Source organism: Carassius auratus, unplaced genomic scaffold, assembly GCF_003368295.1.
Source record: "Carassius auratus strain Wakin unplaced genomic scaffold, ASM336829v1 scaf_tig00011294, whole genome shotgun sequence".
Classification (NCBI taxonomy): Eukaryota; Metazoa; Chordata; class Actinopteri; order Cypriniformes; family Cyprinidae; genus Carassius; species Carassius auratus.
In genome coordinates, this window is record NW_020524189.1 from 683246 (window position 1) to 697292 (window position 14047).

The window sequence follows — 14047 nt, forward strand, 5'->3', positions numbered from 1 at the left end:
TCTTAAAGAACACACAAAGACACACACACATTAATAAGAAAGATTTATTTGACTTTTGCAAGATGAAGCAACAAATAAAGTAAAAACCTTCATTTTTGCATTGATGTTTTGTAAAGCAGAACATTTTGATAATTTGCCATGAACGTCGTTTTAAAATATTCAAGTTGGCATAAACTGAAGAATAACATTACACACTACAGAATAGAAAGTGAAATGTAATATAAAAACGAGGTATCACGCTTTACTGTATTTACTATATTGTCTGCATAGGTACCTGATCATACCAACTTTACTTAAAACACTTGCCATTTCTAGAAAAACAACATTTGATAGGTTTACCAAGATTGTGTCAAACAGTGGATTATATTTAAATATATTTTTTATTTATTATAAATTCAGATTTGGTCATTGAAAAAATTATGCTATTTCTGTAGATTCAAAAAATAATTAGTCAGGGCTGTTTCCTTTTGAGGCAACAGATAAACGATCAAAGGACATGTACTCACATAGATGTTATAAATTAAGTTGTTACATAAACCATTATTCTCTATTAACAAAAGGTCTAATAAAACATGTTGAGTGTTATTGAAGAGTGCTTACGGTTTATAAAAAAAAGGATAAAAACTGTTTTGCATTTCAAGATAGACTGTCATTTTGAGGTCCGAACAGATGTTGGACAAAGTACAGGAACTTCAGATTTTATTGCAATGAACCTAACTGGACGCATATCAGCAGACTGTATGCAGTATCGCACAACCCCAACATCCCAGTGCTACGGTCTTCAAAAAGAGCCCAGAATCATCTTCTGGACCAGGTAGGAATATTTGGCTGAAAAGGATTTCATGTAGTCACATCAATATAAAAAGGCTGAAGAAGTCTGAGAAACTAAGACATCAATTTAACATAGTACCACTTGAACAAAGAGCATGAGAATGTCTGAGACATTAAAACCAGGCACTTCAGCCAACTTGGATGTTTAATGAGACAAGTGACAGCCTTCAGAATTCACATTTTGGCCTTCAGAGGCACCATGTTAAGAGACTGCACAAAGTTCTCCAGTGTGGACAGATAATCCTGAGGGTGTGTGCGCAGGTGACCTGCATGAACCGACTCTTTCCACTTCTTGCTCTCAACAATTAGGCCATGGCTCCTCCAGAACTCCACCATCTTCTCCAAGCTCTCGTAATCGCACAGTGCATCATTTTCAGAGTAGAAAAAAAGAGAAGGTGCCGTCACAGGAGTGTTCCAGAAAACATTGATCGCTGAGCTGAAGTAGCCAACCGTCTGGTTTTTGAAGACACGAAAGTAGAGAAGGCTAGTCGACTTCACGAGACCTTCCATCCGGGGAAATATGGTTTTGCCCAGACCTGGACAACAAACAAACCCAAAACAATTAGGCAAGTTATTTCATAGACTAGAAAATCCATCAGGATGAATTGATAAAAATTGATGAAACTGGGATCCATGCATTTATTTAGTCCAGATTGGATTACTGTAAATCTCTATATTTGGGGCTGTCTGAGTATTTGCTTTCACGGCTGCAGCTGGTGCAGAATGTTGACTGGCACCAGGAAATGTTCCAGTATCTCTCCGACGCGTGATTCTTACCATTGGCTCCCTGTTGAGTATAGGTTGCAATACAAGGTCCTTTTAATGGTTTTTAGAGGCTTGCATGGGCTTGTCCCTGCCTTGTATATACATCTAGTTTGTTACAGCTTCATTGTGCTGCCAGACCCATAAGATCATCTCAAAGTTTCTCGGCTAAAAAATAAGCAGGATATATTATTATGTGCATTTGCGGCACTAGGCCTTTGGAATAACCTCCTTCTACATATTAAATCCTGTGACTCAATCAAGTGTCTTAAATCTATGTTCAGGAGTACTCTCTTCTCTGCGGCTTTTAACTGTTTTTAATTACATGAGGTTTGTTTAGTGTTTTGTGCTTTATGGTTTGTGTGTCCTTCTATGTTTTGTAATTCTGGGTCCGTTAATCACTTTGGTCAACATGTGTTGATTTAAACAATGCTATAGATATAAATGATTGATTGATCAATCAATGAGATTTCTTTTTATAGCAATTTATACTTTTATTCAGCAAGAATGCATTACATTTTTTTTTTTTTTGCTTAGTTTGCCTGGTCCTGCAACTTATAGTCAGGTGTGACTTATCAAAATTCATTTGACACGAACCAAGAGAAATGAACTAAGAGAAATGAACCAAGAGAAAACATTGTTGTCTACAGCCGTTAGAGGGCGCTCTATGCTGCTCAGTGCTCCTGTAGCCTACACTGAGCAGCATAGAGCGCCCTCTCGCGGCTGTAGACGGTAATGTTTTCCCTTGGTTCTTGGTTCTAAATAAATGCGACTTAATAGTCCAGTTCGACTTATATATGTATTTTTCTTCATCATGACATATTTTTGGACTGAATAATTAAATTAACTTATCAATACTGTTTATTTCACAGGCTAACAATAGGACGATATGACTATTGAGCATATCGCCCTACACTAATAAGAAAAGTTTGGTGCAACAAGTAGGCTAATAATCGCTTATATATATATATATATATATATATATATATATATATATATATAAATAAAGAAAACATTTTTATTGCAATGGCATGGAGTGGTTTCTAATAATGACATGATATAAATATAGTCATACTGTACCATGATGCATGATTCTGATCATAACATCCACCCCAAATCATTAGCAGTGCATGTATAGGCAGTAAGTTATATATATATATATATATGTATATATAAAAACACTTTACATTACTATCTCTGTACGTACCGTTGGCCATATGCTCCAGCGATCCCATGACAAGGCTGTCATAGATTTGACCCCTGATTCTGTTTGTCAGGCCTTGGTAACGCTGTGTGTCATTGGCCACATGAACAAGCACCTGAGAAAATGTGTATGCACCTATGGAGAAAGCATGGACCAGCAGGGGGCGCTGTGAGAAGCGCTCACTCTCTAATAATTCCAGCACATGACCACCATACTCCAACCCCCAGCGGGGCCACAAGAACTGGCTCACCTCACTTTCCACGACAAGCACATCAAAGCCTGTGCGAAAGTAAATATCACAGTACTTGGCAATGGCCTGCGGTTTGGAGCCCAGCCATGGCAGCAACAACAATATGGGTTTAGGTTGAGCAGGTGACACAGAAGCCGCGGGAGTCCCAGTGACATCATTGGCGAGAAAGGTGATGCATTTACTGATCTTGTGAGCTGTGACCCCAGCCGTGGTGGCCGCTCTGGAAAGCATGATAGCAGGTGAGCTAAAAAAAAAAAAAAAAAAAAGACACAGTGGAAAGAACAACAGATCACTTTTATTAAAAGTAACAGCTGACAAACTTACACGTCTGCTGGCGCCAAAGAAATCCACTCAATACCATTTGAACTCTAGAAATCTGTCTTTAAAGAAATATCTAACTTTCTGGATGAATGATATACTATACTCTGGTAGTTTTGGTCACAGACTAAAAGCTTTTAAACAAAGTATTTGATAATGTTGACATATTGTGAACTTCATCTTCAATATAAAACTGATCTGAACAATGCACTTTCTTGCACAATGCAAGGTCAAAGAAGAAATGGCAAGTGTTTGCTCCATGACTCTTAAACTACTGTCTAGCTGACAATGACCTCTGAACACAATGAGACACTCCTATCATGACGCACAAAATATTGGAAGTAGGGATGTTCATTTTAACCGGTTAACAGTTAATCAACCTTTAAGAATTTTGACTGATTAATACAATCAGTTAAACGGTTTAAATGTATTATTTCACACCACTATTTTCAGCACTTTTAATCCAATTTAAATGCTGTTTTTAACGAGGAAAAAAAGACATCGAATAACCACTATAACCAGTAGATGGCAGCAGAGGAGCACTTATTAGTCATTCATTTCCACTTTTTTGCTTTAGATTTTGATATCATAAAATCACTATTTTCACTAAATTTGCAACTTATTCACTCAAAGAGCATTCCTTCAGAAATCGCTAGTTGTCAGACAGTTCAATATGATAGGATACTATAAGAATAATGGAACAGTTAATGAGTACAATATAATTTTTTTCATATAAAAATATATATATATATTTTGCTCGTTACGGTTTTGAATAAAAGTACATTTTGTAAACTGCCCAACTCATGCTCAGTGCTTTGCTGTCAAATGTTAATACCAAGAAATAAACATGTAATAGTATTATTAACTGCACTTGTTATTCAAAACAACAGTATTTTTAAGATTAAATTATATTTGTTTTTAATACCCCCCTCATCAAACCCCAATGCTACCAAATCTGCTTCCTGCGCCACCATCTGTAGAACTTACTGGCGCTTGTGCCACTGCTCACAAATGTTACTCTTGAACCCCCTAGTCTATTTATTTTCAAAGCATTTGTCAGTAATACAGTTAAAATGGGGAAAATGTGAACGATTTTGCATTTCGAGCCGATTTATAGTGTGCCCCAAAATTTTCTGCTTGTGCTCCTAAGAATTTTCAATCAGGGGCTACGGTGCTCCTAGTTAAAAATAGTTAGTCTGGAGCCCGGATCAAGACATTTAAAAAGAAGTCATTTTAGAGCTGTAATCACAATACTGTGAAACCGTGATATTTTTGCTTAAGGTTATTATAAGGTCAAAATCTCATACCGGCCCATGCCTAGAAAGTACACAGTGGAAAGAACAACAGTTCACTTTGATAAAAGTAACAACTGACTCAAACTTACTCACGTGTCCATTTGCACCAAAGAAATCCGCTCAATGTCATCTGAACTCTAGAAATCTGCCTCTTAAAGAAACATCTAATCTTCTGGAAGAACGACATGCTGTATTGCCTTAATTCTTGCATTTGTTTTAGTAAGATCTGAATCTATTAAAGCAGAGCGTTTCTGAGCCCTGCTACTCAGACACTGCTAATTTTGGATGTGTTCACAATGTACTTGACAGACCATGGTTAAGAAACCCTCTCCCCTGGGAGGGAGCAATTTACAAATTCATGAAATGTTAAATACTTAAAGTGCTGCACCATTAAACTTTAATAAATAACAGTGAATATAAAATAACACCTCTGACCAGGAGCGATAGCAGTCTGAATTACATTAGTGAGTTCTGGTGACAGACTACAAGACTTTAGATGTACAGTATTTAATAATGTTGACATTTTGCAAGAACTTGATCTGCAAATATAAAACTGATTATTCTGAACAATGCATTTTCTTAAGCTTGTCATTTGTGCATGTCAGATTTCAACAAACTATCAATTAAAATACATAAAAATCACATTTATTTGCAGTGTTAAATTTGTATTTACTTATTGCCCCCTTCTTTATTTTAGCCTGGTATAGTTCCAGAATTTTACAGCCTTATTTAAATATGCTAATTTTTTTTAAATATATATTTTTAATAATTTCATAACTCTGTTAACAGTTTTGAGAACTCTACTGTAAAAAGCCACGTCATTTTCAACATGTTTGCCCCATCTAACAGCAACTGACGTTTTATAGTCATAAAACTCACAAAGAGGCATTACAAGGTGTTATATCCATATGAAAGGAATTCGATTTTTGTGATTAATTGCTAATTGCTTTTATCATGCAATACAGTAGTGGTCGACCGATATATCGGCCGATATTTGTCATTTTTCAAATATCGGCATCGGCCAATACGTTTTTCTGCTTGGCCGATGTGCTTGAGGTGGCACTTTTATTTTAAAAATATGATTCCCGATGCACACTTCCCAGAATACTGAGTGCCCTGTTGGTTACAATATTTATTTACTTTCTTTTTAATACTTTTGTATTAAATTTTTATTTGTGAAAAATTCTGTCATGTAAAGATATCGGCATCAGCTGTCAAAAAACACATTTCGGTCAACCACTAGTATACAGTATTATAACTGACTTGTCATATCACTATTTAGTTGCAAAATAGTGTTCTCATCCGTGCTTGTTTACATGAGTGTGCAGCGGTGTTGTGCATTGTGACCAGTTGATGGGAAACAATGCATTCAAAAAAATCGGAATAATTTGTAATAAATAATTATTCACTGTATTTTGAAGTGCCTACAATGTTCATCATTGTGATATCACAATTACGAATACCGGCACAAGCTGCACATGATCTAAGTTGCTGTTATTTAAAAAAATTAAATAAACAATCTTATGTAATGGAGGACATTCAAAATATGTAGCACACCAGGGGAACTCCAGCTGCAGGATGGACAAACACAGATGAATGTGTGACCAAAGAAAAAATGGCACAAGTTTGTTCCAGGACTCTCAAATTAATATCAAGCTGACTTTGACCTTCCAGCACAAGTGAGAGCACAACACATATTGCAAACCTTGCACATGCTCTCACAAGACTAATCCATAAATCCACCTACTAGACTTAATGACACTTTCTATTCCAGCTTTAATGATGTGATGCTTCATTAACATGTTGGTATCTAAAGCACTGTCTATACAGCGCTGTTTCTCTGTCCTTTTCAGTGCATGAACCGTAATATAAATGTTTATGAAATGTCTATAAAAAATTTTTTTAAGAGAGCCTTAGATTATCATAACCCAATGGAATATAGATCGAATATCATAACCTAATGACATATTTAATGCAAACTTGATGAAAAAGAAACGAATGAATATGAAACGGCAACAGAAACTTGGCTGAAAGTTCCTGTAACATAGTAATGTATGAACTGCTATTTTTTTCTTTTCTTTTTTTAATAATAGTTTAGGAGAACGAATCGTTCTCGTTGACATAATCCATTGAGTCCTATTCCAGTTCACTGGAATCCCTCCATCCATAGCAGCACATGTGCAGCTCAGTTAACCGGGTGGCTCTGTGGACGGGTTCATCCGGTCAAAGAATGACTTAACCGTTCTTGAATGAAATGACTGAACTGGTACATGACGTTCTTGAACGTTATTACCGAACTAGAACATGTCTTTCTTGAATGGAATGTCTGAACTGGTACATGTCGTTCTTGAACGTTATTGCCGAACTAGAACATGTCGTTCTTGGATGGAATGTCTGAACTAGAACATGCTGGAATAGAAAGTGTCATTAAATCCATTTAGTCTTGTGAGAGAATGTGGAAGGTTTGCAATATGTGTTGTGCACTCACTTGTGCTGAAAGGTCAAGGTCAGCTTGATATTAATTTGAGAGTCCTGGAACAAACTCATGCCATTTGTTCTTTGGTCACACATTCATCTGTATTTGTCCATCCTGCAGCTGGAGTTTCCCCGGTGTGCTACATATTTTGAATGTCCTCCATTACATGAGATTGTTTAGATAAAAGAAAAAAATAAAAATAACATAAACTTAGATCATGTGCAGCTTGTAGACATGTGCTGGTATTTATAATTGTGATATCACAATAATGAACATGAACAATATTGTTATTGTAGGCACTTCAAAATACAGTGAACAGTGGCAGTTTCTCCATTAGGGCGATTGGGCGACGCACCACCAAAGGAAAGGGAGGGATTTTTTTATTTATTTTACATTCAACCACAGTGTCACGCTAGCTTTCACTAATCTAGACTGTTTGTGCTGCCTCTAAATAGTCCAATCATCGTCGAGTCGCGTTTTTTGTAGTACCGACCCCTTTTCAGTCCCTCCAGAAAAACGCGATTATGCGATCTCTTGATTTAATGCATAACGTTAATCAGCCAAAGGCCGCATATTTATGCAGGGTTGCATTTTTTCAAATACACTACTCTTTTGCCGCATAAATTACCGATTTCAGAAAGCAAAATATGTGGGGCTAGCATGATTTCATAATCCCTGTATTTTCTTTGCAAAAAACTCACATATATATTAGCAGAACGTTGAAAAATGTTTTACACAAGTAAAGCGCCATTTTCCCCTATTGCCATGGGAACCTTATGAAGTGACGTAATTACATGACGTGAACATCATCTGCAAACCCCGCGGTGAAACCAGGGTGAAACTTGAAGTGCACAAATCATTCTTATTTGCCAACAAAAATAAGCGCAAAAGAACACGCGAAGCAATTTCCCGATTTGTTACATGACTGTTGAGCCAAATTATATTGCAGGAACTTGCGAAAACTGCGGTTTGATGAAATAGAAAAAAAGGTGATTCCCCCAACACCCCCTTCTCACTAGGCTACTAACACTGTTGTAGTTTCATTCAGAAGTTGATGCAACTTTACAGTTGTAAGATTGCACTTTTTTGTTACAGAACAGTACCCAAAAAACTTACAGTTGTAATTATATTAGTAGTATGTAAAATAATTTACGTTGCAGTAAGAGATTGCAACTTAAATATTCTGTGATTTAGTATGCTCGCTTATCATAGGAAGTAATAAGAAATTATTCATTACATTAAGGTATAGCCTAGTGAGAAAAAGGTGTTGGGGGAATCACCTTTTTTTTTGTCTTTTTCATCAAACCGCAGTTTTTGCAAGTTCACGCAATTTCATTGCATAAAATTGCAAAATTATTCTGCATATTCCATCGCATTTTTTAAGAAAATGTGCCGTAAAATCAAGGATTTTTGCCCGCAACAATCATAAAAAAAATTCGCGTTTTTCTGGAGGGACTGCCTTTTTGGGCAATTTCTGTCAAACTGAGAATCACCCCGAGTGCTCTCATAGGCCCCATTTACACTGCATGGTTCAAGTGACCCAAATCTGATTTTTTCCTCTCATGTGGCACAAATCGGATATGACTGGTGAACATGTAAGCAGGAAAAAAATGCATGGATTCCGATGTTCTCAGATCGGATTCAGGCCTCATTCATATGTGGTAATAAATCGGATATGAATAGGATACGTGCATTTGCGTGTGCCATGTAAGCAGACAAATCGGATACTCCCCAGTAAATGCGAGTCGTAGGCTACGTCATTAAAAAAAGTGACGTCAACTCAGGTGGACACCACCAACTGAGATCACATGACTTATAGGCGCAAAATTAGCCCAGGCTGCAACAAGGGCTCCTCTTTTTTCTCCGCCGTATGAGACCAATGTTTTGCTGATTTTTTTTATTTTTTTGACTTTTCAAAATATTGTGGAAAGCAAAACACTGTATCATTTTAATTGCATCTGCATCCATTGTATTTCGTGCTGTTTTACTTCCTTTTCCGGGTCAGAACGTCTACATTTGGTAGTTTCAGCAGTGTGTTGTGTAAATGCAAAAATCGGATACGGGACACTTTTAAAAGATGATGTAAGCGAGTCGTCAAAAAAATCGGATATAGTCAGAAAATTGGATTTGGGCATCAAGACCTGCAGTGTAAATGCAGCCATAGATTTCCATTCAAAGATCTTTTTTTTTTTTTCGAACTGCAGGTACTGCAATGCAATCTCAATGAGTTCCCGGAGGGCTAACCCTAACGTGCTTTCGTCATCGTGCGAAACCTTAAATTGTGCAACGACTGGTGGGAACAGTGACATCCAATAATATTTAAAAACTATTTTGAATTTTAACAACAAGAAAAAAAAATGAAAAACTACTTTATCTTTATCAAATGTAAAAAAAAAAAAAACAGAGAGATGGGCACAGCTATCCCTTTGTCAGCTGAAGCAGTGGAGAAAAAGGCTAATAGGCTGCGAAGTAGCAGACGTTTTATTCTGCTGCATTTTGTTCCATCGCCAGAGCGGACAACTACAGGTGTCACCCAAATGCATCATCTCTCGGAGAAGCTAAAAAAAAAACACGAAACAGCAAAGATGCATATGGATAGTACGGAGCAGTGTAATATAAGTGAGGAATGTGATATAAATGAGCAGTGTAATATAAGTGAGTTGTGTAAACAGTGATTTATGTGACTTCAGTTATTTCTTATTAAACTGAAATCGAAGTAAAAAGTTTTTCTGGAAAAACCACATCCTGGCGTCAGTCTTCATTTTCTGCTGAATTGTGTTAACACGCATATAGAAACATAAGGAGAGCAAGAGATTGATTTCCTAATGTCAGTTTATTTTTAATTAATACTATAGTAGTTCAGTTTCTTTTACATCTTTAACTAGCCGTTAATTTATCAATTGAACGGGTGACCAGGCACGTGCACAGGTAGGGCTCAACCTGTGCAGAGCACATGCCCTTTTTGCCCTTACACTCCGAAGTGCCCTTTTTTTGGTGGTGTTTTTTTTTTTTTTTTTTTTTTAATCAATGCTATTGGTCACCCTTTACGTCTGTCTGTCTGTTTTACAAATATTTAGCAAATGAAAGTTCTTAAAACGAGCTTGTGTAAATCTTATTGGATCCTCAAGCGGTCAATAAGCTGATAACTCCGCCCCCTCTATATTCATTGAATCAACTGAAGTTCCACAGCAGCCGCACAGTAGACACCAGCTGAGCTGAACAAAGTTTTGCGAAGGGTAAATAAATACCTTGTTGTTTGAATAAGTACTACTAAACACTATGTCTATAAAGGCTCCTATTTTATTTATTGGATGTCTGACTGACTCACTGACTGAGACATGGGACGTCGCCTGAGAGAGAGGGCTAGCATTTGCCATCTAGTCATAGCCAATACATAGCCAACACTTAAATAGCCTGTGCATACAGTAGCAGGCGCCGTCGCCGTTCTTATGACGGACAAAAAAAAAAAAAAAAAAAATCACATTTGCACACATTCGCTGGTCAAAAACTATATATTGATAAGTAATACAACTACATATAATTAGTTTTTACCATCGGGAAATCATAACAGGTGCAATCCCGCGCTGTTTCATACTGGAACTTACACAAAGCGACGAGTGATCCTCGTCACCTAGATAACATATATTTCTAAGAAATTTCTTCTTTGATTTATGATTGCTTATACACTTAATTTATTAACATTTAGGCTAATCATGTTATGGTATACTCTCCGCTCGTCCTCACATGTATAAAATGTTGTAAAACATGGTTTTACTACAGTAATGTAGTAAGTTAGTAACTAAAAAAAAAAAAAAAGTACAGAAGATCACTGTGAAATCGTTACATTTTATCATGCAGAATGTAATTCATGATTCATTCCAAGGCTTCATTTATTTGATCCAAAATACAGCAAAAACAGTAATATTGTGTAATATTTTTACAATTTTAAATAACTGTTTTCTATTTGAATATATTTTAAAATGTAGTTTATTTTTGTGATCAAAGCTGAATTTTCAGCATCATTAACTCAGTACTCTTCGGTGTCACGTGATCCTTCAGAAATGCTTTTCACTGCAACTGTACTTTTCACACCATTTTATTTATTTTTTCATTGCTGGCTTATTTTAGTGAAAGTGTAGTGAATAAGAGACCTTCAAGAGACCAACATCCCTGGTCCACCACAGTATCAAATTTTTGCCAGGTAGGCGGATGCATGTTGGATATGTTATAGTAACGGTATGGCTATAGTCTCTTATAATCTCGAATTGAGTTGGACATAATTACTTAAATTATATTTCAAAAAAGTTTGTCAAAAATACTTGACTCATTGCTCACCTTCCCCTCTTCTCAATGTCATTCATAATCATGTTAACCAAATAATACAAATTAGCTTATAAAACCATACAGAACAGCTAAAAAAGAGAATATATATATAATTTTTTTCTTTGCAAAGTTTATTAAAAAAGTGCATAAACTTCAATAAAAAAAGATTTTGGTTTCTGTTTGGTTTTATAAGCTAATTTGTATGTTTATGTATGAGTCAAGTATTTTTTTTCTCTATAAATGCAATTTAAAAAAAGAGGGAGTACAAAAGAGCAATTCACAAACACAGGACCACAAATAATACTGACAAAAAAACTTACTAAATAATTTTGATATAAAAAAAATGGAGGGGGGGGGTGCCCTTTTTCAGTTTCAGCACATGCACCTCAAAAGGTCTGTGCACGGCCCTGCGGGTGACCTTTCCTCATTAATCGAGCAAACATTTTATTGTATTGCCTATGTGTCATATCCCTTTGTCACTGTAAACACATCCTCGAAAGTGAAAGAAATTCCAACCCGAACTGTGCAAAAGGTTCAATAAATGGTTCATTATGTAGTTTGCCATCATGCCATGTGTGTGTCCAATGTGTCGCGTCACTTAAAGTGGAAACGCAAAGCAAGCAACGGCGAATAAATACCTGTATTCAGTGCTGTCATGTTTATGGTCTTATGGTGCAAAGGTAATCTTATCTTGCCTGTTTTGTTCTAGTATGCTTATTCAGTCTTACGATGCATGTGCTCTAAAAGGTCAGTGTCAACATGTCGACGATCTCACTCGTGTTTTGATCCAAAACAAACACCCGTCTCAAAATAAACCACGATCATAATTCCTGATCATCAACTGATGTCTGGATGATGGTGATTATGATATTTGATGCAGAAAAATCACATTAAATCATGCTCATTAAAACATGCTAACACAATTAGCTGCCTTTCTGAATAATTTAACAAGTTCTAACGTCAAAACAAAAGCTTAGGAAAACGTTCAGAAGATAGGCTTGAAGTTTTGCTCCACTTTACGCGGAAATAGTCAGCTTTTCATTAAATTTAGCATTCTGTTATAGTTTTGGAGAGATTAACGTTAACGTTAAGTTACTTGTTTATATGGCTAGCTTTCGCGTTAGGTACGCCAAATTAAATGATAAAACCATAACAACTCAACGACTTTTATTTTACATAAACTATCTCAGATCTCTACTGGACAAACTAGGTGTTAACAAACTAACGTTATACGTTTAAAAAAATAAGGAGCACGATTATGAGCGTGTTTTACCTGCTACGGACAGGACTGGCGAGCTGAGGCAGATACTGGCGGCGTTCACGAGAAACGGTTGGGTACGCTCTGCGCGTGACACTCTGCGACGGGCGCGAGCAGGGGAAAAATAAAATAAAGAAAATAAATCGGATAAATAAACGTAAATACATATATAAAAACTAGTGCACACGTTTTAAACCAGGAGTATCAAACTCAATTCCTAAAGGGTCAGAGCCCTGCAGAGTTTGGATTCAAACCTAATCAAACACCAACTATGATCAAGTCCTTCATGCTTTTTGGAAAAGATATGATATGTGTGTTGAAGCAGAACTCCAGCAGGTGGCGTAGATTAATAATGGTTTCTCAGCAAGCACATTCATCCAGCTGTGAAGGGTTGAAACCTAGATGAAACTCGACTTCAATTCAGTTACCTTGAACCGGTTCTTTCGAACGTTTCTTTTTAGTGAACCGACTCAAACAAACTGATCAGTTATTTTTGTGTCATTACATAAATCTGATACCCCAGCGTCATGTTTATACATTAAAAAACACTTAAATACATTAAATCCATATGTACTGTACGCATATTTTCTATGAAGTCAGTTGTGACCACTTTTATAGCCTATTCAAAGACTATCCTGCAAGCTGAATGAGTGGCAAAGCCCTTCAGTAGGTATGGGTACAAAACATTTGGAGAAAAATCCCTACATTCTATCAAACAATTAGAAATTAACTAAAGGAGTAAAATCATTATACATGACCACCATTCTAATCAAGTGACAGTAAAACTGCATAAAATATAAAAGACGGACAGAATTGGGTGTGAAAATGCTACTTAATATTTTTGTGTATTTTTTTTATGTTTTTGAATAGTATTACATCTATCTACTCGCGACTTGTGTTTTCATTTTCATTTAATAGGAAAAGTTAATGATGGTCAAAGCATATTTGCATTGGCAGGGTACAAATATTATTTATTTATTTAATGTCAAATACAGTGAAAGCTTCAGTGTGAATAAATATCAAAATAAATGTAGTTTTTTTTTTCAGTTGTTCTGGACTGTGGTCTGAATCTTGGGGTTAGGTCTTCATCTAGTCTTGACTTCAATTTGTGCACATTAAAAAACAGTTTCTCCTTTGAATTGACAGATTTTGTTTCATTCTTTACTTGATGAATCTGATCATCATAGCCATGCATTTGAACTGTTTCTGCAGAATGTGTGCTGTATAGTGCTGTCTTGTTTTTAGTGCTGTCTTGTTTGGAGAAGTCAGCATTGCCGGGTCTGACCCAACAAGCCCCTTCTCAGCAGCACTGATGCAGATGATTGGTAGG

At 36.3% G+C, this 14047-nt stretch overlaps 1 protein-coding gene across 3 annotated transcripts; it reads right to left on the reverse strand.

Moving 5' to 3' along the window:
• Window positions 1-28: 28 nt before the first annotated feature.
• On the reverse strand, window positions 29-12953 carry LOC113073059 (transmembrane protein 53). 3 transcript variants are annotated; one of them, XM_026245939.1, is made up of 3 exons: window positions 12733-12953; window positions 2801-3291; window positions 29-1367 (listed from the first exon to the last, which is right to left on the reverse strand). In XM_026245939.1, the coding sequence occupies exons 1-3, from the start codon at window positions 12882-12884 to the stop codon at window positions 1006-1008; spliced, it is 1005 nt and encodes a 334-aa protein (XP_026101724.1). In that variant the 5' UTR covers window positions 12885-12953; the 3' UTR covers window positions 29-1005. The 3 variants fall into 3 exon arrangements, with proteins under 3 accessions (XP_026101724.1, XP_026101727.1, XP_026101726.1); XM_026245942.1 differs by lacking the exon at window positions 12733-12953 and adding an exon at window positions 4754-5699; XM_026245941.1 differs by lacking the exon at window positions 12733-12953 and adding an exon at window positions 4750-5699.
• Between the last annotated feature and the right edge of the window lie 1094 nt (window positions 12954-14047).

Excerpts from the sequence above, each read along its gene's own strand:
- LOC113073059 (XM_026245939.1), bottom strand. The coding sequence starts at position 12,884 with ATGTATTTACGTTTATTTATCCGATTTATTTTCTTTATTTTATTTTTC. Across the intron at positions 3,292-12,732 it reads GCCAGTCCTGTCCGTAGCAG|CTCACCTGCTATCATGCTTT; the intron begins GTAAAACACGCT and ends TTTTTTTTTTAG. Across the intron at positions 1,368-2,800 it reads GCTGGAGCATATGGCCAACG|GTCTGGGCAAAACCATATTT; the intron begins GTACGTACAGAG and ends TTTGTTGTCCAG.